This window comes from Prorops nasuta, unplaced genomic scaffold, assembly GCF_024137725.1.
Source record: "Prorops nasuta isolate Cenicafe-Biocafe unplaced genomic scaffold, Cenicafe_Pnas_1.2 PNAS00008, whole genome shotgun sequence".
NCBI lineage: Eukaryota > Metazoa > Arthropoda > Insecta > Hymenoptera > Bethylidae > Prorops > Prorops nasuta.
In genome coordinates, this window is record NW_027116805.1 from 2,963,866 (window position 1) to 2,987,182 (window position 23,317).

A 23,317-nucleotide genomic window follows, 5' to 3' on the forward strand; every position below is an offset into this window, starting at 1 on the left:
CCTCACGAATCCGGAATCCTCCAATCCTCCTCTTTATCCTCCACCACCACCACCACCACCACCACCTATTTGGTTCCTCTTTAGCTGTCGCGTCGTTGCCATCGCAGTTCGTAGTATTTCCTCATTGTTAGTGATTCTATCTTCCACTCCACTCCACTCAGTCCACTCTACTCTTCCTTTCCTCCTTCGATGCATCATCCTTCTTTTACGTGGGAGGACATTATATGCACATCGAGGTCATACTGACAAATATTTCGAACGTTTTCACAATGCAATATTCGTCAAAATACCTACTATCTTATTTATTTATAAATACTCCTTGTAGCTTTTTCTTTTTCACATTCGCTCTTATCTTCCAAAAAATACAAGATCCTTGTGTTCGCGTCTGTTTCCCTCTACTTCTCCTTTTCCCTCTCCCTTTTTTATTTGATTCTACAAAAGCTTGAAATTAACGATCACCGGAAAAAAAACTGAGTCACTCGAATATCAGGTCAAGGTCGAAATATTTGGAATTTTACATTAGGAGTTCCCATCTGATCCTTTATGGTTTCGATGACAGTTCATAAGAAAACAGCATTCCTTATTGCTTAACGGAAAACGAATCATTCTTAATTTAAAAATTTAATTTTAACGACGATTTGCGAACTAACTGGTCAATTTGCATTTATGGAATCTGTGAGTCATTTTTAAAAGAACAACGCAAATCCAAAAAACAGTGAATAAAATTCCCTAAAAATATTCTATAAATTATTCAACGATTCTTGCGAACAATTTGATTCCCAAAAGGTTTAAAGCAGTCTGTAAACATAATCTTATTTAAAAAAAAATCATTGGAGACGTCGTTCAAATATTTGCATGCTTACTCTGAACGCGAGTCACTCTTTCGTAAAAGGCTTCCCTTTATTTCTTACTTTTATTCTCCCACCCGCTATTCTCCCCATCTCTCTCCTTTAATCTATCTATCCTTTTGTTACCGATTGTAGGAGTACTTCCAAGATTATTCGAAACGAAAGATTTGCATCTCGTCTAACACATAAAACAGTGTACGCTCCTTTCTTTCGTAGGAGGTAGAACGACTTTTATGTACATACATGTACGTATTGAGGTCAGCTGATGTATCGCGCATCGTTTTAAAAAGAGTTTAATGCATTTTGCCTCTATCCCATATTACAATTCATCAATGTTACGTCCCTGACTTGCTATGAATGAGTTTTCCCGATTCAAACACTGCAATTGTACCGATCGAGACAACGTTATTATCCTACTAAAAATACGATGATGCAAAGTTTTATAGCTTCTTTATTGAAATCTTAGTTCACGAGAACCTTCTTACACGGCAGTACATCTTTTTTCTTACTTTTTAAGAATACTTAAAAAGAGTACAACATAATTTCGTAATATTGCACTAACTTCCCAATGCAGAAAAGTTAACTAATAAAATTTGTTTCTTTTCCATGTCTTTGCTGATAATCGCTGCTTGCCGTAGATATCCCCGAAACAGTTTGTTTCCAGCAATGTTAACCTACACATATGTATATATAATATAATTTTAAGAACAGGAACGGTATTTCATACACCAGGGTTACTTTTCTGTGTTGAGCATAAAAAAATGAAACGAGAAATTTGCACTTTGTATATATAGCATATTGTATAAGTCTTGTATATATTGTTCTGTACAAGATTATTATCTTATTTTAAAATGTTGGTTTTGGTGTTTTGACTTTACTTTATTTTTATGTACACTGAAAACTCGATTGTGTATATCAAATAGATTTTGTAATTAATGAAACGATGAACGATAAATATCAGTAATTACTTCCTACTATGAAGTCTTTGTTGAAGTTTCATTATTTATGAAATATAATTAATAGAAATTTACAGTACGTTTTTGTTATCCGAACTGCAAATCACTATTTAAATTTGCTGACATTTCCTTTACTGATAATCAGAAGGTATGGCAGTATACCCACTGCCTGGAATTTCATTTCAGGATTTACCACCGAAGCCTCCCATTAAATTACCTAATCCCCCTGCCGCCCCTTGTTGCAATTGTTTCATTATATTCTGTAATCCTGACATGCCTCCTAAAAAATAAAAATGGAAAAATACGATTAATTACGACTTATTTAACAATGCATCTCTAGTAAAATAATCAATAAATTTACCCATTTGATGCAATACACGAGGATCCATCATTTTAGCCATTTGGTAGTTCAACTTAGCCATCTGTGATGGATTAACATTTTTAGCCACATCACCGGCTTTAAAAAGACCCTTGATACCTCCCATTTTCTTTACAACTCCGGCAAACTTCGTATATTGAGTTATCAAATCTTTGACTTCTTTTTCTGTTACCCCAGAGCCACGAGCAACCCTTACTATTCTGCCAGTTTGCTTGCTGAATAATTTTGCACCATCTCTGTTATCCAATTCGGCATCATTCATACTGTCCATTATGGTCATCAGTCGTTTTAACCTGGCCATTGACTCTTGTTCAGTGCCTTTTGACATTAATTCTTGACTAAACCCAGGAATCATTCCCTGTAGGATAAACCACCAATATAAAAAGTTTATCTCAATACATAATCAATACTTTTTTGTTTGCTAATTCTATTTACCATCAATTGCGAAAAGGGTCCCATTTTCATAATATTTTGAAATTGCTCATACATATCTCTTAGAGTAAATTGGCCATGCTTAATTTTTGCAATTAATTCTTCGTTGTCATCTAAATTTAATTCGTTTACTTTATCAATAAGCCCTTCAATATCACCCATCCCTAATAATTTACTAATAAAAGGTTTTGTTTTAAATGGTTCAAGATCATCTATATGCTCCCCTGTACCCATAAAGATTATAGGACTTTGTGTGGCTGCAACCCTGCATAATTAAAACAGTATTTAATTGTTTCTGAAAAAGATATCTAGATATATGAAAGCCACATTTGAATTACATACGCGGATAGTGCTCCACCACCCTTTGCATGACCATCTAACTTGGTGATTATAATGGAACCAACATTTACTCTCTCTTTAAAAGCTCTTGCTTGAGCTTCACAAGCTTGACCAATAGAGGCATCCAATACAAAAATTATATTGTCTGGTTGCTAAAAACAAAAATGATTAATCTGTGATCTTTGTACTCATTTACATATTTTTCTCATAAATTAAATATTAGTATATACCACTGCATTTGCTACTTGAAGCATTTCTTCAAATAAGGATTCTTCTTGTTTATGCCTACCACTGGTATCAACAATTATAATTTCATAGCCTTCTTTCTTAAACATGTCTACACCATCTTGAGCTATTACAACTGGATCCACTTCAGTATAGCTAGAAGGAACAAACAATTATTATAATAGTATTAGTATATATATATATATATATATATATATATATATTAATACTACTTTTATTCAAAAACATAAAAAAAGGACTTACCTTCCATAAAATGGTATTCTAGCTTTTGTTGCATTCTGTTTGATTTGATCATATGCACCAGCACGAAAAGTATCTGCACACACTAAACATGCTTTCCAATTTTTTTTTAAATAATGATATGCTAGCTTGGTACAGGTTGTGGTTTTACCAGAACCTTGCAATCCAACAAACATAATTACATTTGGACGTCCCTTAACAGGTTGATATGGCTTTACGCCAGAATCAATTAACTATAAATTTATGAAAAAATTATTATTACTCTAATATAAGAAGTAGTTAACAATTATTGTTTATACCTTTACAAGCTCTTTAAAAACTGCACTCTGTATCATTCGTCGTTTATTAAGTCCTCCTGCCATATCATCAAAATCAATAACCGTTCGTACATTTTCCCTTAACTTTTTTACTAATCTAATGTTAACATCAGCTTCCAGCAATGCTGCGCATATTTCTTTTAGCATAGAATTTAATACCTGTAAAAATTTTATTATATCATCACACACCATAGAATGTTGTAACCAAATGAAAAGCTAGATTTTATATTGAAGAAAGAAAGAATCAATAACTTGCTGAAAATAAGAACTATATTATATGAATCAAGTAGCTGAAAATCTGCATTCTCTGTTTACAAACAACTAGTGAGAATCATACCATCTGTTAACAAACTGAAAAAGCATATTTACCTCCTCATTAATAACAGTTGCATTACTGAGGGATCTTAAGGCTGATGTAATTTTACGCCCCAAATCAGCCAAAACCATTTTGAAAGCTTATGTTAATACTTTATCGCGAATATGCTGACTATGATGATCCGATTATAAAAATTGAACAAATCTCGAAAAACTTTTGCTTTACTTCTCCTTTCTCTAGCTTTAATAAAATTCAGGCATAGATCTACTTGATTTATTACAACCTGTAATATATTTTATATATGTATAACGCCATCTGCAAACTTTCCTGTCATCGAAAACTGATCTAAAAACCAGAAAATTGAAGGAGATGAGTTAAAAATTACGACCATATTACACTACGACGGTGATGACAATTATAATGGCCATGGCCAACGAGGCACAGCAATCCGATACTTCCGGTTAAAAAGCTTATCGCGAAGCGCGAATTATCTTTTTTTACAGTTTTAATATATAAATTTTCAAGGGAACATAGACATTAAACCTACGATTAAAGAAAACTTCGTATAAAAAGTTCTTGAGATATAACTGAATACCAGTATTTAGAAAAAAGAAAATAATAATTTACTAATTGTGCCACCAAACTTTACATAGTTTACATTATAGTACACTATTGCTCAATAATCTTGCGTCAGGCGAGGGGCAGTGGGGATAAGAGAGGCAAGGGGTTATCTAGGGAATTCTAGTGGACACCGTCAAATTTTAGATCGGCTATCCCTTTGACGTCAAAAGAGCTGTCAAAACCTAAATTAACCTGTATTTTGAAGAAATACAGAAAGATAAATATTTTTAAAAAACGAATAAAAGGAAAGAAAGAAAGGATTTTAATAAATATATAAAGAAAAAATATCAGATGAGTATTAGTTAATAGGAAATGTTAAAGTAATTATAAATTATTAAGAAAATATACTTTGTGGTTTTTTTATATATGTTACAGGTTAAATGCTGTTTCTGATGAGTTTAAATTACAGCAAAGAAATATATATAGACCAATGAATAAAAAAGGACTAATTTATGAAGCATTTCTGTGTGGACCAGTTATTTCAATAATTATGGTTTAATTATGTTATAATAGTGATTGTGAAAGCGTTTGGTGTATATACACAAAGAAATTCTATTATAAATTAATAATTATATATAATAATGTGTTGATTCCTATTACTATAAATTAAAGCTAGTTCAATTAAAATACTCGTTCTCTTTCTTCCTTATCCAAATTCTATACATACATAGTAATTAGATATTCTCATAGAATCTATCCTTTAAACTAATTAAATTGCAACTATTTGAAATGTGCAAGTCATAACTATTTGCTTCAATTATTTGTATTATTCAATGCGAGATAAATTGCATAGAGACTCTTCAAATTTCTTATTGATCTGTCACATTCTTTCACATCTTGTGTGACATTTATTTGCCTTGATTGTTCCTTCTTCTTCTAGTTTTCAACATATACCAATATTTCTCTAGATATTTTCAAATACGCTGAAGTATGCTTATTCTGCTGTCTAATTGATTCTATCAATGTGAGGATGATAGGTAAGCTATTGCTCTATTAAATTTGAAGAATCTAGACACTTCACTTAATTTATTGTACTTAAATATAATGTTTGGTACTTCGTCTACATGATATCTTTTCTTTACATTTGACAGGATATTGTCCTCCAATACATTCATGTATACTGCTGAGTTAATCTTGTTTTCAGCTTCAAATAATTTTCCAACTACATATTTGGATATCCATTCCTAATATACAATACTTATTTTGTTACTCCTATTTGTTGTTGAGAATTATCTGTCTTAAATCCTTAATTTATCTAGTCGCCATATATATATTCTATTATTTTCAGATGATTGATATATCTTACTACCAATTCTGTCAACATTATAATAGGAGTAACAAAATAAATATATTCTATATTCAAAATGTATATCCAAACACGTAGTTGAAAAACTATTCGAAGCTGAAAGCAAAATGAACTCATTAGTATACACATACCTTCTAAAGAACTTTATCTTCCCAAGTACTATGAAAACATATCTCACAAAAGAGATACCAAATTTAAATAACATCATTCAAATGCCTATTTTTCAAATTTAACTAGACAATGGTTTATCAATGATTTCAATATTTATAAAATTAATTAGAGATCAGCAGAATCATCAGATCTGCGTGTAATAATTAATGATTGTAAAATTATTTTTATATGTTATAGACTAGAAGAAAATAGTGCAAACGAGGCATATAAATGTCATAAAAGATAATATGTAGAAGGATGTGACATATTAATAAGAAATTTGCAGAGGCTCTATGCAATTTCTCTTACAATGAATAATAAATATCATTGAAGCAAATAGTTATGACTTGCACATTCCAAATAGTTACAATTTAATTAGTTTAAAGAATAGATTCTACGAGAATATGTAATTACTATGTATGTATAGAATTCAGATAAGGAGGAAAGAAAAAGAATATTTTAATTGAACTAGCTTTAATTTATAGTAATAAGAATCAACACATTATTATATATAATTATTAATTTATAATAAAATTTCTTTGTGTATATACACCAAACGCTTACACATTCACTATTAGAACATTACATCATAATTATTGAAATGACTGGTCCACACAGAAATGCTTCATAAATTAGTCCTTTTTTATTTATTGGTCTATATATATTTCTTTTCTGTAATTTAAGCTCATCAGAAACAGCATTTAACCTGTAACAGAAATAAAAAAACCACAAAGTATATTTTCTTAATAATTAACAATTACTTTAACATTTTCTATTAACTAATACTCATCTGATATTTTTTCTTTATATATTTATTAAAATCCTTTCTTTCTTTCTTCTTATTTGTTTTTTAAAAATATTTATGTTTCTGTATTTCTTCAAAATACAGGTTAATTTAGCTTTTGACAGCTCTTTTGCGTCAAAGGGATAGCCGATCAAAAATTTGACGGTGTCCACTAGAATTCCCTAGATAACCCCTTGCCTCTCTTATCCCCACTGCCCCTCGCCTGACGCAAGATTATTGAGCAATAGTGTATTTAATAAAAATAAAAACGGTAATATAGATAGGGGGCGACGCTTGTTACAAAATTTATTTTACAAAAACATGCATCTCTCTATAAACGTTCAGCTCCTCGGTTAGCTTTTTATATAGTCTGCTTCTGGAAACTGACGGATTGAAATTTTCAAGTATATGATAAGTGACATATCTTATAGAAGTTTTAATACAAGGAGTATGTTCCTGATCGCTCCCTTTGACATTTTGGCGGTGTGTGGTCTTTAACAATATTTATTTTTAAGATTAATATAATTTTACTCACTCTATTATTCTTTACTGATGATGAACTAATAAAGCATATAAAAAATAATATAATTTTGCACTAGGTACATAATTAGAATTTTTCTCAACTCAGTATTATATATTACCATATCTTCGCATTTATTTTTTTCCATAATCCTACAAATCGTTTTTCTGCTTTGGATTTTGATATTTATTACTTGTTCTTCTTTCTATAGAGGGGGGGGGGGGGAGGAATAAAATAGAAATTGGTCATTCCAGTTCTGTCCAGTTCAGACGGGACTGTGCGTGTCGTCGCAAGTTGCAAATGTCGCAACCCGTAGTGTGGGAGGTTTGGCGAAGTTTCGAACGGAGCGTTCAACGCATTTATGTTGTCAGGAAGAAAAGTGGAGATATGTAGAAAAGGAAAAGAATTGCAGACTGCAGAGCCTCCAGTGTGATAATATTGTATTTGTAACTGGCAGCCTCAGCGCAGGAAATAATACAGCAATGCAAAGCAAAGATCTAATTAAATATTAGAACACCCCATATTTATATATTTTATAAACTAATGTATTAATTGTTATATATAAATATTTCGTGCACAATTATTAAAAACAAAAGTAATTGGATAGAATCGAACTTGAATTTGTGGTATTAACGACGAAGCACTAGGGGCGCGACGGCGCGTTCACGGAGCTGCTATCAACGCCACTGTGCATATCGTGCATATATATTGGGATCTGACACGTGGGCGGAGTCTATATATAGATAAATAAAAAAACGAATATGGCGCATGAAAGCCTAAGTGTCTAAATGTCTATTGAAATTACAGGAGAGTTATAATGATTTCGATGGAAAATATCTGTACAAACTTTTCTCCCAAATTCAAAAGTTTTAAGGTTTTCAATAATAAATTGCAATTTATTGAAAAATATCCATAAGAATCAATGTAAAACCCGGGCTTCCTCTGCTTTCATTTTTTACCGCTTGGAGCGCTTCAACTATGTCAGATCCCATGTCTTTTCAAATGTGTATTCTGAGGGGTATGGAGCATATAAAATGCATAAAATTATTTATGTTATTTATGAGCGCATGCGTAATTACTAGAATGCACCCTAAATAAAGATGGTAACTAATTCATATTTTGATCTAAAAGATTAAAATTTTAAAAATCCAATGCAAATACATAGTATTACATATTCCAAAACCGGAAATCTGTGGGTATTTCAGGAATCTGCGGGTAATGGCAGGGCGGCAAGCAATGGCAAGGCACAATGGACAAGGCAACGGTGAGTATTTCGACTTGCAATGACAAACAATAGGTGACAGTTGATGAAAAAATTACGAAGTAATCAGAAGTGACATCAATTTAATACAGCGAGTTGATATCAATAAAAAACTCAATACTACGCATAAAATGACGTCATTATTAGCCTTTTAATTTTATACTAACACATGTTCAATGTGCACACATACATGATTTAGTTCCGATATACCTCATGAGTTACCGTGAGGGCACTGCATTCTGCAAACGCTGGGACAGCAAACAACAATGAAGTTTGTAGCCCCTGAGTGGCCCCTGTTACGTGTGCCAAGAACTGCAGCAAAATTGGTTCGAACGCAGAACCCACAATGGTGATACTGTAAGTTCTTTAGGTTTTACAGTTTCTCTTTTCTTTCTTAATACTTTGTTTATTTTATTTCTTGTTTCCTCCCTCACGCTATATCTGTTTTACTGTATAAATAAACTCACATTGTTTACTGATATAAAATTTACACTCAAGCAATTTGTCTCTATCACAACTAAGATTGGCCAACTCTTTATTCTTTTATTTATTATTAAAATATGTACAGTTTAATCTTAATTTTGTTTACATTCTGTTTGTCGTGACTAAAATCATCTCTGATATTTAAAATATATGAATAATTAAATAAATTAAGTTAAATTACAGTAATGTTTACTTTCTTATGCTATTTTAATAAATCAAAGGTCTATTTATTTCAATAAAATAATATTCCTACAAAAATAGAGTAATCTTTTTATTGTGCTCCATTTTATCCATCTATTGTTATCAGATCTGTAAACAAGGAAACTGATAGCACTAAAACAATAGCAAGCTAAAATTAATTTTTTAACTGATTATTGTTTTAATTGATGTATTGTAGATCGGACGGTGGTAGCAGTGAGAGTCCATTACTTGTGGAAGAGGGAGAGAGCATTGGGCAGCCTCACAGTCCTCGTCAAATAAACAGTCATAGCCACTCTCACCCAAACCCACATGGAGCTCATAGCCATCACCATCATCATGAGAAGCTAAAGCTAGTAAAATATGGAGAACTAGTTATCCTTGGGTACTTAATATTTATGATACAATAACAGTTTGTATTTATAGAGCAGGATTATAATATTAATGAGAATGTAGCAATGATGAAAATTCTTTCAATATTAATATGGCTTTCCACTCAGATTGGAAAAATTTTACTAGAAACACTTCTACTTTTTGGTTTGTTGACACATTGAAATATGGATAAAATAATACAGAGATAAGATATCCTCTGATTCCGTAGTGACAAAGTTGTTATCTATATCAATTCCCTCAGACATTGACATTTAAACCTTAAGTCGAAATATACATATCAAAAGCAAATATTGTCTGATGATCTTGTTATGGTTGCAGGTATAATGGATATCTTCCACCTGGGGATCGAGGGAGGAGACGAAGTAAATTTGTCTTATATAAAAGACAAACTCCAAATGGGGTAAAACGTAATAAACATTATGTCGTCAGAACTCCACACAATTCCCAAGCTATCCTTAATACAAAACAGCATTCCATCTCCTACACTCTTTCTAGAACACAGGCTGTTATTGTTGAATATACTGAAGATGAGAATACTGATATGTTCCAGGTAAAAAAGTACATGAAAATATTAATATAGGATTATTATAATTAGATAAATTGATTATAAACCAGGTATTAAAAGTTCTTTGGTAACATGAAGAATTTTTGTTCAGATTGGACGGTCATCCGAGACGCCAATCGATTTTGTAGTAATGGATACCTGTCCCGGAGGAAGCGAAGGGGGAGTGGCAAACGAGGGCCGAGTTGCACAAAGTACTATAAGTAGGTTTGCTTGTCGCATTCTTGCTGATAGATCCAACCCACAGATCGCTAGGATCTTTGCTGCAGGCTTCGATAGCTCCAGCAATATATTTCTGGGGGTAATCATCAATCGTGAAAAAGATATGAGTCAACTGAAGGTGTTTTATAAAAGAAAAATTAATCATTTCATTCGATAGGAGAAAGCAACGAAATGGCAAGAAAATCGAGAAATTGATGGATTGACCACTAACGGCATTTTAATCATGCATCCCAGAGGACAATTTTGTGGTGGTGAAGCCCAATGTGGATTTTGGAGAGAAGTCAGCGTATGTGGCGGAGTTTTCTCTCTGAGAGAGAGTCGTAGTGCGCAACAGAAAGGAAATGTTGTTGAAGATGAAGATAATGTTCTTCAGGATGGTACTCTCATCGATCTCTGTGGAGCTACTTTGCTCTGGAGATCCGCAGAGGGCCTCGCAAAATCGCCGGTACTTTTGTTTTATTTCTTTCTACTTATTACTTACTAATACAACGATATATGGATGTCAGCAACTGATTTTTTTAAGGCTATTGGATAGTCCGCTTGTGATTTAATTCACAGATGATCGTTAAATTATATAAGTGGAAATTAAATAAATGATAATTTCTACTTAAACTCACTTATCTAATTAAAAAAGTTAAATATGAAATCCTCATATTTTTTTAATCTTTGTCTTTCTTTCAGACAAAACATGACTTGGAAGAATTAGTGGATGCAATTAATGCTGGAAGACCACAATGCCCCGTCGGATTAAATACCTTAGTTATACCGAGAAGAGCAGTATCCGATTCAGCTCAAGAGCAGCCGTATGTTTATTTAAAGTGTGGACACGTGCAAGGTCACCACGACTGGGGCCAGGAAAAAGATAAGGCTACGAGGAGATGTCCTATGTGCCTAATTGTCGGTCCCATAGTTAAATTATGCATGGGAATCGAACCAGCGTTTTACGTAGACAGTGGACCACCAACATATGCATTTAGTCCTTGTGGTCACATGGCTACAGAGAAAACCGTCAAGTTGGTTTAAAAATTATTTTTCGAGGCTGTTATGGATTTGGAATAAATCAATCACTAATTTAAATATTTATATTTTAGGTACTGGGAGAAAGTACCAATACCACATGGTACAAATGGCTATATCGCAATGTGTCCGTTTTGTGCTATTCCCCTCGAAGGTAATCCGGGATATGTTAAGCTCATTTTTCAAGATAACGTAGATTAAATATTCATAGTAACAATAGTGAGAATGAGAAGGAATTTACAAGAGAGAGAGAGAGAGAGAGAGAGAGAGAGAGAGAGAGAGAGAGAGAGAGAATAAAGGCATTAATCACATATTTCAAAACAGAAACTTGAACAATTATTAAACATTTAGTCTAAACAAAACGTAAACTGGACAATTTACGTGCCGAGTATGTAATTATCGAATATCATAGTGCCATTGCAAAATTGTAAAAACTTGTGTATCATTTGATTAGATTTCCATTCTCAAATTTCTCATTAGTTTATATGATGTGCGTGTGTATATGTGTGCGTGCGTAAGTGCGTGCGCGCGCGCGTGTTGTGTGTATGATGCCCGCGTACATAATATAATTATAAGAAAGAATACATTTATAACTAGTAAGCTATTATGACAAAAAAACTGATTGCTTTATACATGAGAAAGGAAGCCGTCGAATGAAAATCGTCATATTTTGTAAAGAATGTGGGATCGATCAATCTTAATCGTATTTTATTTATTTAATCTTGTAGGTTGGGTAAGGTGCAAAAAAAATATCTTCCGTAAAGCATTCGCAATGGATTAGTATTAACAAATCTTGTATGTTCCTGATGCAAATAATTTATTTTTCATTTATATCTAGGCAGCATTTATAATTTCTTTTATATCTTCTTTATTTATAAGTGCAAGTTTGATTAATAGTCATATAGTAGTCATTTACAAAGAAATTGTATTCTGGTTCTAAGTGTTGTATTGCTTATATCCAGTAATGTATATGTATATATAAAATAGTATTATCAGCTGCTTTTGTAAATAAAGCTAAAGCAAATCTAATATCATATAATTCAAATGTAAAACCTGTTCGGAAAACGTACGCCACCTCAAACAAGAAATAAACTTATAAAATTACTCACCATCCGTAATTGCTAAACAGCTGTGGTTTGAACATTCCATAAAATATTCTTTAAGTCGCAATGATTTCTTTTAGCTTATTGATTGTGAATAAATATATAGCAGCATTAATTTCCAAAAAGATTATACAAAACTTATATGAATATAACATAAATAATATTGTTATATATACTATATATTCAATTTGATTTTGATTTTTCTTAATATTGTAGGAAAGGGCGCATCATCAAATCGTCCATATTTAAATCGATCGTACATAAAAGTACAGCGAAAAAAATACTTATCACAGATATAGTTGAAGTTTCTGCTGAAATTGTAATATAGAGATTAAATCGATGGACAGTCTTTTTTTACTTGGAAGGAGTTTTATATATTGGTTTCGTTTAAAACTAAAAATTAAAAAATTTGAATTCAGCTCAAAAAGAGATTTCGTTTTAAGAAAATCTAGATAAAAGGAATTATTTATGAATAAAATATATATTAGTAGATTCTAAAGTTTTTCGTTGTATACGGTACGCAAGTCCATTCTTCGAAACTCAATAAATGGAACGTAACGGTAAATCTTTCTCCGCGACCGTACGTCAAGAACTGTTCAAACGTATGAGTTAAATATACACCATAATCAACTGAATGTCGATCAAAAAATATATTCATATTTTAGAAAAATTTAAAAATTCGTGTGATGTGTCCATATAGTAGTATCAATTATTAATGTCTTTTTTTTCTTTATCAATTAATTTATTATGCTACCTCATCATTTGTCGAAATTTCTCTAGCTCGAATATACTTTCTGACAATCTGCAAAGATAAAATTTATTATAATCATAGACATAATTATTATTAATTTGACTTTACTTAAATTAGGACATAAAATAAAAGCAGTAAAACACTTTTACAATTCTTGATGCCAATTCAATCAGAGATTATTATAGATTTAAAATAAACAAATAAGAATTGCTGCGCATTAGATGTAGAATAATGACAAATAAATTTTACCTGCCAAAAGCATTGATAAGGGCTACTATTTCACTTCTCTCTAAGAAGAACTGTTTCCTATCAAAACTTCTGATGGTTGGTTGCCATGTATCAAATTTGCCAGAAAATAAGATTTTTAGTGCTGTCCCCAAACCATGAATCTGTAGTTTTCCCCACAATTTACATTTATCACATCCAACGCAATCCATAATACGAGAAATGTTTCTAAAATGTTGCTTGAATTCTTCTTTCAAGATTAAAGCCTGACTTCCGCCTGTAAACATCACTGTCTCGTTAAATTCTTCCGGAAATGATCTGAAATATAAATAAAAAGATTTTCAATTTCCTTCATATGTATTACAATAATTGAAATATGTTTAAACAAAGAACTTACTTTACAACACTAAGAAAATCATTCATTGCTATTTGTGTATCTTCATCTTCAATTTTGTTACCAGTATAATACGCTTCTCTTTCTAAATAACGAGCTGCTTTAGACAACGCTCGCAATTCAAGCAGATACGTAAAATATAAATTCTTTAGCCAATTGGGTCCCTCGCCTCCTGTGGTATCAGGTGAAAATCTTTGTTGAAATTCATTTAAATTAGGACCCCAAATACCACCGGGTAACACTCCTAAACTTTCTTGAGCCGACAATAGATATTTTGAGCATAAATGAATATTTATGCTAGCATGTAGACCTGATATGACTCTATAAAAAACTCTTTTCTCTAAACACATTCCTACAAAAACAAAATTGGCAAAACTTATGTTATGACTCTCATAAAATCTAAAATTTAATTATCCTATATTAAACAAGCATTATTACCATTTATCTTAGATGACTGAATGAAATTGTGTGGTGAATTTTCAGGCCTGTAAAAATAATATATAATATTACCAGTTAATCACAATTTATAAAATTTTTTCTAAATAAACATACCTGAAGCAATTCTCCATATAGATACTACGCCATATTCTATGTGCACTGGGTCCTCTATATCCAGTATATCTTTCTGGATTTAATAAAAGATCTACATATTCTCCTTGGCTGGTCTCAGTCACACAAAAATTGTCTTGTGCATTGTCATGCTGTTGCCAGCGTTCAAATTCTTTATAATTTTCAGAACTATGATTCAAAGTAAATTGTTATATCAGTGTCTTAAACTTAGATCTTGAAAATTATCAGTTACCTGATTGTGGTATTTAAATAACCAAGCTCCATGTCATGATCTTTTGAATTTTGGCTACAATCAGTTGTTTGGGTATGTAAATTATATTTTTCTAAAGGACTTTCATTAAAGCGAATATTCCTTGGAATTTCTCCTTTCAATCCCACTGGAATGTCTTCCTGTAAGATTAGTTAAATAGAAAGACTTTTTAATTACTGTATACTATTCATATAATTACTTTCAATAAGAACTACTAACCATATTCTAGGCATACTTACATCATGACATGGTTGAACATGACAATATCTCATTGCACATTTGCTATCGTCAGCCCAAAATGGACATTGCTGATTTAAATTAACTTTATAAAACCTAAAGTAATCCCTGACTAGAAGACTTTGAAGTCTTGGATATATTCTCTTATTATTGTAATAATCTACTGTATCGATGTTGCAACTGCAGTCATCAATGGAACCTTTCAACTGCAAAATTTTTAAATTAATGCTAGGAAAAGCAATAATATAAGTATCTCTATCTAATTTGGTCAGTCACAGATAATAAAGAGTAAGTATCCAAATACTTATTGTTCATATTATAAATTAAACTTAAACAAGTTAACTCTTGTATGGAATTACTGCATATTACAAGTTCTACAACATTTTTATACCAATTCTTCCATAGTTTGGCCTTATTTATCACAGATATGTAATAGTTTTTTATTGCAAGTCTTACCTTACAAAAACACTGGTCGGCGTTTCTATTACTGGTAGCAAAATAATTGCCATATGCCACTGAGAAAAACAATAACAACAAAATAACTTGAATATGCATTGTGCCACTGGGTTTCTTGCTTGAAATAAAGAATGTCATTAATGTCGTTCTTTCAAAATTAATCGCATGTTGATAAAGGACGGTTATCGCGGATCGTTAAGATCAACGTGCCGCTTATTATCAACCACATCGGTTGGTTTTTGCTCTTCGTGCTTTTCACCAGTTTTTTACGCATTTATGTTAATTTTAACATATAGCACGATTAAAAGATATATTGATCTAGTAGATCAACGCCCAGTTACTCATTGCAATTAATAGAAAATAACCTGGATACTTTCCGAAGTATTATACCCTCTGCTGTATCAGTTTCTCGTTTTGTCTTTCCGTTCGTGTCTGCACCAGCTGTACGTGGCAGATGATGACAACAAATGATAGAGTAACACGTGGAAAAGATTCTATTAATAGTAAAGGTGGGAGTATCAACTACGTGTTCATAACGGAACATCACGCTTTTCTCCTCACTCCATTATTTTCTGATAAAAGGGTAAAGCATCGAAAGCACGATCAACTCCCACTTTTTATTTTGTATATCTTTATGCATTGTTATCTGTATTCTAATTTCTGTCTTTAAACATTTACAAATTAACAAGGTTCCAACGAGGGTTATTTCCTTTATGACATATGTATGAAACTAAACTGTACTTTAAAAAGCAGCTCTAATTTCTAGTCTTTAAACTCTAGGGCCTAGGCACTCTAGCGCCTCTGATGAGTCTGATGGTTCATGTGCTTTCATGCTAATAGACTTATGTACATACAGATGTGATCGCATGTAGTAGTAGGCTGTAGTAAAGGCATTACACATTTAAAGTACCGGTGTCAAGTCAGTAACAGAGATCGACTGTCAAACTGACTGAAGAGGAGAGGCAGAACAGGTGATCGAACAATAGGTTATTGGAACAGATGTACATAAGTATGCAGATATACCCCTTATTTCATTTGTCTTAAAATTGCACTAACAAATTTTTTTCCAATTATTCTAAGATTAATAAATTTTAACTTTTAAACTATAAAAAATTTACAAATATTGCTTTGCAAAATACTTGCCTTTTAAAAAAATGCGTATCATAACGCAAAACACTATTTTCGGACGAATAAAAAAGGTTCGAATGTGGGCTGTAGCTCGATTATCTGGATTGTCCTTCATAAATTTCGTTGAACACAGTACATCATATATGTACAAATTTAATGATAAAACTTACCTATACTGTTGCTTTCCATTTTTATTATTTAAAGTAAAACAAATATTCATTTTTACAAGGCAGGATTTGGTATTATAGATATTCTCTTATTTAAAAAAATGTTTACATTGCTTACATAACTACTACATACATGCAACGCAGCATGCAATTCAGTTTCTTTGTTACCACAATACTATTCCTGAGTACAAAATTGTATGTTTATGTCATTCTCTCAATAATCAGGGAATTTACTGTTTTCAAATTTTGTTATATTTAAAAAATTTAAAACATATACAAAACAATAAAACTAACTAGTTAATAACGCAACATTAATTTCTTTTACCATTTTAACGCGATTCAACATTTTTACAAGATTATCCTTTGCAAGTGGTGAAGTTGAGTACCAAACAGGACTATCCGGAACGCAGCTTCTTTCCGGAAGTAGATAAAATACGTCATTTCGCGTTTTCACACTTTCAGGGCTAAAAAACAATCTTTTAATATTTAAATAACAAATAATCTTATACAATCTTCAAAACCGTACCATTTTGATAAATAAAATTCATATAGCTTCACAGGACATCTAAGGGGATTTTCTTCATTCTCTTGTTGCTCATAAACCTTTTTCTTTTTTGTATTTCCCTCTAAAATTTGATAACAGATTAGTATAACAGTGTTTTTACTAATTACTTTTCCAATACTAACCAAGCGCTGATTGTGGCGGGTAAAACCGAAGAAGTACGTTTCTCGAACCTGGAACTTTTCCACCTGAGGCCGCTGCTTGTGTAGCAGGATTTCTTTTCCAATGCTTCATAATATGTGAAAACGAAAGTTGCATATGCTCGTCCACAGTCTAAAAGAAGATGCAAATTTAACAATGCGTAATAAAATCATTTTTAAACACTGTTACATACCACAAGATTAAAATGTTTTGTATTAAAAAACATTAAAGTACTCAAAAGTACATGCGGTGAATGAGCACCTAATTGTTTACATTCCCATAAATGTTCTTCTTCTACTCTCGTTACGATATATTCTATAAATAAACGATAACAGATTTAAATATCAGCAATTTATCAATAAAGTTGATCAAAATCATACTAACGTGCGTCGTTATAAAGAACGGAAAATTTTTTCGCAACATCATTTAAACATGATGTAAATGTTTCATAATAGGAATCAGTGAATATATTATCTATCCTATTATTTTCAAACAAGTATTGTTGTATACCTAAGCAAATAAATATTTCATCTTGATTAAAAATTTATCAAAGAGTCCAATGACAGACTTTTATGACCATTACCTAGACAAAGATAATATATCGTATCTGGAGCGTACTCGGTTCCATTCGGTTTTCGCACTTCTTTTACAAAGAGACACAAAGAATAATTTAATTCATCCGCTGTAAGCTGTAAAATATCTGTCTTGAAGAGTTTGCCTTTTTTCGTGGAAGAAATTTGCTTTTCTAGTTCTGCATTTTTCGTGGTAACCTAATACAATATCCATTATTTCAATTTTGTTACCGTTTATTCATTCTAAGTAGTTAAATTTGTATGCAATTATCATTACCCATTGTCTCCAAGCATTCACGCCGAATGTATACTTAAGAGCCATATTCGCATCAGGCTTCTCTATAGGCTCTATAATTCTGGCTTGGGGTGGAGGCTGGGGTTCTGATGGAGGCATTATCGGCACGTCATTAGCTCCTAATGTTCGTCTGCCTCTTTTACTCGCCGTCGATCTTGGTTTGCAAGACAGTACCCGTTTTTTTCCACGAGTTGAAGCTAATAATCGTTCGCTTGAACCTACAATTTAAATTACAACAATAAAACTAATAAAAGTTTCTTCTCTTTATGAAAGAAATAATTATTAATAAAAGTATAGCCAACCATCGTTTTCAATATTCGAATCAGTCGAAGCTGGTGCCTGAGTGGCTGTAATCGTGTTCGGAGTGAGAGCAGCTTCCAAATCCACGGCAGGCTCGTCCAGTTCTCCAGTGGCCATTTTTAAAGCCATTTGCAGCATGTCATCGCCAAAAGCATTGCTAGAATCAACTGTCTCTGGACTGAAATCATTACAATATAAATTTTTGAAATGAAGAATAAGTTTTACAGTAAAATAACTCATACCTTTCGTCCACAGAGTCCGAATCGCTGTCGTTTTTCTTTTCTGTCGCCACCATCTCAGCCATCATCAGTAGTTCAGCTTCAAAAGGATCCGATGGTATTTTTTCCTGTATTCTCTTTATATCCTTGAAAATGCCCTTTGCGCTGTTCCTAGTAGTGGGAATAAAAATTGGCACGGGAATAGGTAGTGGAAATGGTACAGGAACCGGAAAAGGCATGCTATACATGAACATTGGAAAAGGTACATATATCGGGACTGGAATCGGTACTAGAACCTGTTGTGGATTTTCAGTCTGTGTAGATTTTGTGCATGGATGAGGCCGCACTGATATTTTCTTTGTATGCATAATTGGCTTGCACTGGGTATTCTTGTTGTGAACTTTTACAGGGCTGGTTGGTCTCGCTATAAATTGCTGCTTGTAGATGATTTGAGATGTTTGTGTCTGGACTGGTGCAGTTGGGGGGCTCGTTTGGCCATTTCCTATCGTTGCTAAGCTTGTTACCGATGAGATCACTGGCATTGCTTTTTTACTTCCAATTTCTGTAGGTTTCTGAACAACTGTCTGACCTGCAGGTTTTGACGGTACCGTCCTTTTTGGCATGCCTGTCGGAACAGGATCATCACTACTTGGTATGGTTATCGGTGATTTTGTATACTGAGCTTGGAAATTCATAACACAATTGTAAGAACAGAAATTTCGTATTGTTGCATCCGACATTGTCAAATGATATTGAGCTTGAGAGTATTCTTTACAAAAGTCGCAATTTATTCGTTTTGCGGACACAGCATTAATAGATACCTGCAAAATGCTTTGTTAATTAATATGATTTTTACAGAAACATAATGGCATTTAATATTGAAATTACCTGATAAAGTGTCAAACAATTTAGACTGCACATCATTATAACTTGTCCAGTTTTTATTTCTTTTTTAATCATATCGAAATTATATTTCTTTACCTTACACCAGTTGCAAGGAACGATTTTTCGATTAGCAATAATGAATACATTTAAGCATGTTTTTGTACAAAATGTGTGAGCTTCATTTTCGTAAAATACAACAAAGCTCTTTTTATTAGGAGATTCAAAAAATTTTTTACATGTGGAGCAGATGTCAGGATCAACTTTATTCACAAACTTATAAGCAGCAAAACATGGTTCGCTACATATTGCCACAGGAGAGGCCCTACCTATTTGAACTTCACAGTGAACCACTTTTTCCTGTAAAGTGAGAGAAACGTTAGGTTTATACCAATAAAAAGTTTATAAAAGTTCATCCTAGTTTGAGTAATTATTTTATTACCTCTTGGCACACACTACAAGACTTTTTTTCTAAATTTGGAGGGTCCATGGAATTTATCTTGGTATATTTTTCCATGCAGCCTTGGGTACAAAAATCTTTAAATTGTCCTTTGTCACCAACTGGTGCTAGAAAACCATCTTCTCCAGAACTAATGTCCTTTTGGCAATAACTACAAACTTTTAAACCTTTCTTGAATTCTTCTAAACATGTTGAACAACAAAATTGCCTAACATCATAACCAAAGCGGACACAATATTTGCCCAAGCTTACAGCTTGTACAGTCCCATTACAGTTTCTACAGTAACTGCCATATTTAGTTTGGAATTTTCCTAAACACTCCTCATTACAGAATTCCATTGTCTCCCAAGAAAGATTTTTGTCATCATTTGCCTCAACTATTAATAAACAGCTGGCACAGCGTTTTTCTCTTTTGGAATTAACTCCATCACTAGGAATATCCATTGCTTTATTATTTACAGTATTAAAAGCTTCCTTACAAGCTTTTGAACATACATTGTAGCTCTCTGAGCCAATTTTTACTTTAAACTTGCAAGAGATTTCTTTATTACATTGTTTGCATGTTTCCTGCAATCCTACTTCCTCTGTATCCAAAGATTTTGCTTCTTCATCAATATTTATCACATCTTCAGATGAAACAATAGCCTCTGTTGTTGATATAGCTTCTTCCAAATTTGTATCCTTTTCTGATCCATTAGTGTTGCTGCTTACCAACTCTTTATCTGAGTTAGAGGAGGCAGCTGTAGGACCATCCGATGTTTCTTCATCTTTATTTTCCTCTTGCAAATTTTCTGCTGCTGAATTTTCAGTATTATCAACACTTTTCTCTTGTACTGATTTTTCAGGAATGATGACTTTCATGCTATCAGGAATGATACATATTTCATCATCCTGTCCTGGTAATACATCAGACTGTTCTTCTTCAACTATTGAAGCTTGATCTGTTTCCATTGTATTTTTACTTGTACTTTCATTACATTCATCACTATTTTTTTCCTTGCCTGGCAAATCTTCATTATTCTTTTGTGGATTTTTACTAATTACAGAATCAGAATGACTCTCTACAGATTCTTCAGTCTCTTGATTCATCACAGAACTCTGTTCTAAATTGGAAGGTTTATTTGTATTAATTTCACTGATCGGCTTATCAAAAGTATTTTCAGCATTTACAATATCTTGAAGATTATCAGACTGCTCATTCAATTTCTGGAAACTAGTATTGTTCTCAGTTTCAATTAGCTCTACATTATCAGCTTGGAGACCATCACATCCAAATGGGTCTTCAGCATCCATTGAATGATTTTCAATGAGAGTATCATCATGTTTCTCTTGAGAAAATTGTACAAACTCTGTGTTCTCAAGCTCCATATTTTTGTCAAGATTTTCCTGACTCTTACATGCACTAGAGTCTGATGAATTTATTGGTTGAATATCTTCGTTACTTTTTGCTTCCATATTTTCTTCAAGCTTTTCTGATGCATCAGGATTATCAGTTTCTATTAGGACATCAGGAGTTTTTGTTTCAGAGCTATCTATATTTTCTGTATTAGATGATACTTTGGTAGTTTCATTTTGCATTTCATTTATATCATCTTTTTCAGGTATTTTGTCTTTTTGGATTTTAGGTAAAGATCCTTCAGGCTCTGAACTTTTCAAATTATTGGTGGTTGAGTCTTCAACTGACTCATTGACCCCAGCATCCTTATCCAGCACTAAAGTATTTTCAGATTCTTTTGTAGCATTTGTTACATCCTCCAGTTGAAAATGACTAATGTTCTCGTCCATCCTAAAATCCTTATTTCCCTAAATTCCTGAAAAACAAATCAATTACAATAAATCAGAAAATATGAAATTTTGACATATTTATATTGTAGGTTAAGACTATAGACAATCCGCCATGTTGTATTTTTCACTTGATTTTAACATCGTTCATTCTCTCAAAAATATAATCATTAAAACTATTTACCGGTATTTATGTATTTTGTCGACTTAAGAAAAAACAAGGAAAGGTAATCTTTATAACATTCTCTAAATTTAACTTCTACTTTACCTGATAATATAATTCTAATTGAAGAGTGCATAAACCGCCTTTCACGATACGGTACCGTCACATAAATCCAGTTTGTCGTTTATAACCTCCGCAAAAGCGACCGTATTTTATTTTTCTTATTTATAACGATATTGTATACAGATCTAATTGCTTTTCCACTTGAATAAATCTGAAGTGAAGATAAATGCTAAAATTCATTATCCAAAATCTCAAAATAACACAAGAGTTGAAGCGGCAAGCGCGCGGCAAACATCCTTATTTTTTACCAACGCTTGATAACTAGTACAAGAAGCGTTCTCAAGCGCGTAAGTATTTATGTTTGCCCATTAATTAAAAACAAGCAGAATAAAAATAAAAAATACTTACAAGAAACTTTTTAAATATGGCCGAAAGCGATCCTTTCATCTTTTGTTAAAATTAAAAGGAAAACTGTTATTCTGCGAGCATAGGTTTGACTGTTGAAGTATCTTAAATCACCTGATATTTTTGGTATTGTCAGTATTTAATTATATATATAATACATCTCTATAAATTTGCAGCTATAGTATACTATATGTATATTTTTATAGCTCTGTTTGTAGTATAGCGTAGAGATGTAAAATATTATTTGAAAAGAAGTTTCGCGCCCTGAATACAGAATCCTAAATGAATCTTTATACATATATATAATATACCATAAAAAAACTAATATATATATATATATATATATATTGATAATAAATTATCAATAGGTATAAATTATATTTTTCATTTGAATTTTTTCTTTTTTTCTAAAAGCAAATCAATAAATGTATAAATTATGTCATTATATGATATCAAGTACTTCAACGGTTGTCAATAAAATTCAATGGTTATATATATTATTCAGCTAACACTATACCATCAAGCTAACAAAATTTTATTTCTCCTCGTTTTCCTTTACCCTGATCCAGCCAGAGGTGCCAGCGGATGATCAACATCCTACCT

General features: G+C 32.2%; 4 protein-coding genes and 1 long non-coding RNA gene across 7 annotated transcripts; 2 read left to right on the forward strand and 3 right to left on the reverse strand.

Annotated features, from left to right (window-relative positions):
* Positions 1-1,282: 1,282 nt before the first annotated feature.
* Positions 1,283-4,751, reverse strand: Srp54k (signal recognition particle 54k). Of its 2 annotated transcripts, XM_066729913.1 has the most exons (9): positions 4,621-4,751; positions 4,127-4,418; positions 3,740-3,916; positions 3,444-3,673; positions 3,185-3,335; positions 2,958-3,106; positions 2,619-2,880; positions 2,166-2,541; positions 1,283-2,084 (listed from the first exon to the last, which is right to left on the reverse strand). In XM_066729913.1, exons 2-9 carry the CDS (start codon positions 4,202-4,204, stop codon positions 1,987-1,989), a joined length of 1,521 nt encoding a protein of 506 aa, XP_066586010.1. In that variant the 5' UTR covers positions 4,205-4,418; positions 4,621-4,751; the 3' UTR covers positions 1,283-1,986. The 2 variants fall into 2 exon arrangements, with proteins under 2 accessions (XP_066586010.1, XP_066586009.1); XM_066729912.1 differs by having other exon boundaries at positions 4,127-4,738.
* A 2,966-nt stretch (positions 4,752-7,717) lies between these two features.
* On the forward strand, positions 7,718-12,743 carry Pli (E3 ubiquitin-protein ligase pellino). 2 transcript variants are annotated; one of them, XM_066730949.1, is made up of 10 exons: positions 7,718-8,557; positions 8,660-8,718; positions 8,915-9,072; positions 9,596-9,781; positions 10,108-10,339; positions 10,446-10,652; positions 10,731-11,018; positions 11,255-11,586; positions 11,665-11,744; positions 12,319-12,743. In XM_066730949.1, exons 3-10 carry the CDS (start codon positions 9,062-9,064, stop codon positions 12,369-12,371), a joined length of 1,389 nt encoding a protein of 462 aa, XP_066587046.1. In that variant the 5' UTR covers positions 7,718-8,557; positions 8,660-8,718; positions 8,915-9,061; the 3' UTR covers positions 12,372-12,743. The 2 variants fall into 2 exon arrangements, with proteins under 2 accessions (XP_066587046.1, XP_066587047.1); XM_066730950.1 differs by lacking the exons at positions 7,718-8,557; positions 8,660-8,718 and having other exon boundaries at positions 8,870-9,072.
* Positions 11,837-16,219, reverse strand: Ero1L (endoplasmic reticulum oxidoreductin-1-like protein). Its single transcript, XM_066730948.1, has 8 exons — positions 15,577-16,219; positions 15,123-15,326; positions 14,866-15,023; positions 14,616-14,801; positions 14,502-14,548; positions 14,067-14,415; positions 13,694-13,987; positions 11,837-13,495 (listed from the first exon to the last, which is right to left on the reverse strand). Exons 1-8 carry the CDS (start codon positions 15,712-15,714, stop codon positions 13,444-13,446), a joined length of 1,428 nt encoding a protein of 475 aa, XP_066587045.1. The 5' UTR covers positions 15,715-16,219; the 3' UTR covers positions 11,837-13,443.
* A 252-nt stretch (positions 16,220-16,471) lies between these two features.
* Positions 16,472-20,230, forward strand: LOC136775839 (uncharacterized). Its single transcript, XR_010822995.1, has 3 exons — positions 16,472-16,585; positions 18,997-19,221; positions 20,092-20,230. It is a non-coding gene; the product is annotated as an uncharacterized lncRNA (long non-coding RNA).
* LOC136775834 (zinc finger MYM-type protein 3-like) lies at positions 16,891-22,844 on the reverse strand. The gene is given in 13 exon segments (XM_066730944.1): positions 16,891-17,335; positions 17,398-17,497; positions 17,559-17,706; positions 17,768-17,889; positions 17,959-18,084; positions 18,158-18,344; positions 18,424-18,659; positions 18,744-18,943; positions 18,945-19,780; positions 19,848-20,201; positions 20,284-22,112; positions 22,352-22,520; positions 22,718-22,844. Coding segments are annotated over 11 exon segments (4,287 nt in total). The 5' UTR covers positions 22,087-22,112; positions 22,352-22,520; positions 22,718-22,844; the 3' UTR covers positions 16,891-17,160.
* Between the last annotated feature and the right edge of the window lie 473 nt (positions 22,845-23,317).

Coding starts and splice junctions, on each gene's coding strand:
- Ero1L (XM_066730948.1), bottom strand. CDS start 15,714: ATGACATTCTTTATTTCAAGCAAGAAACCCAGTGGCACAATGCATATT. Junction 15,327..15,576: donor CCGACCAGTGTTTTTGTAAG/GTAAGACTTGCA, acceptor AAAATTTTGCAG/TTGAAAGGTTCCATTGATGA. Junction 13,988..14,066: donor GATTTTCTTAGTGTTGTAAA/GTAAGTTCTTTG, acceptor TTTATATTTCAG/ATCATTTCCGGAAGAATTTA.
- Pli (XM_066730949.1), top strand. Junction 10,653..10,730: donor CCAGCAATATATTTCTGGGG/GTAATCATCAAT, acceptor TTCATTCGATAG/GAGAAAGCAACGAAATGGCA. Junction 11,745..12,318: donor TTGTGCTATTCCCCTCGAAG/GTAATCCGGGAT, acceptor TTAATCTTGTAG/GTTGGGTAAGGTGCAAAAAA.
- Srp54k (XM_066729913.1), bottom strand. CDS start 4,204: ATGGTTTTGGCTGATTTGGGGCGTAAAATTACATCAGCCTTAAGATCC. Junction 3,917..4,126: donor CAACTGTTATTAATGAGGAG/GTAAATATGCTT, acceptor AAATTTTTACAG/GTATTAAATTCTATGCTAAA. Junction 3,674..3,739: donor TTTTTAAAGAGCTTGTAAAG/GTATAAACAATA, acceptor ATAAATTTATAG/TTAATTGATTCTGGCGTAAA.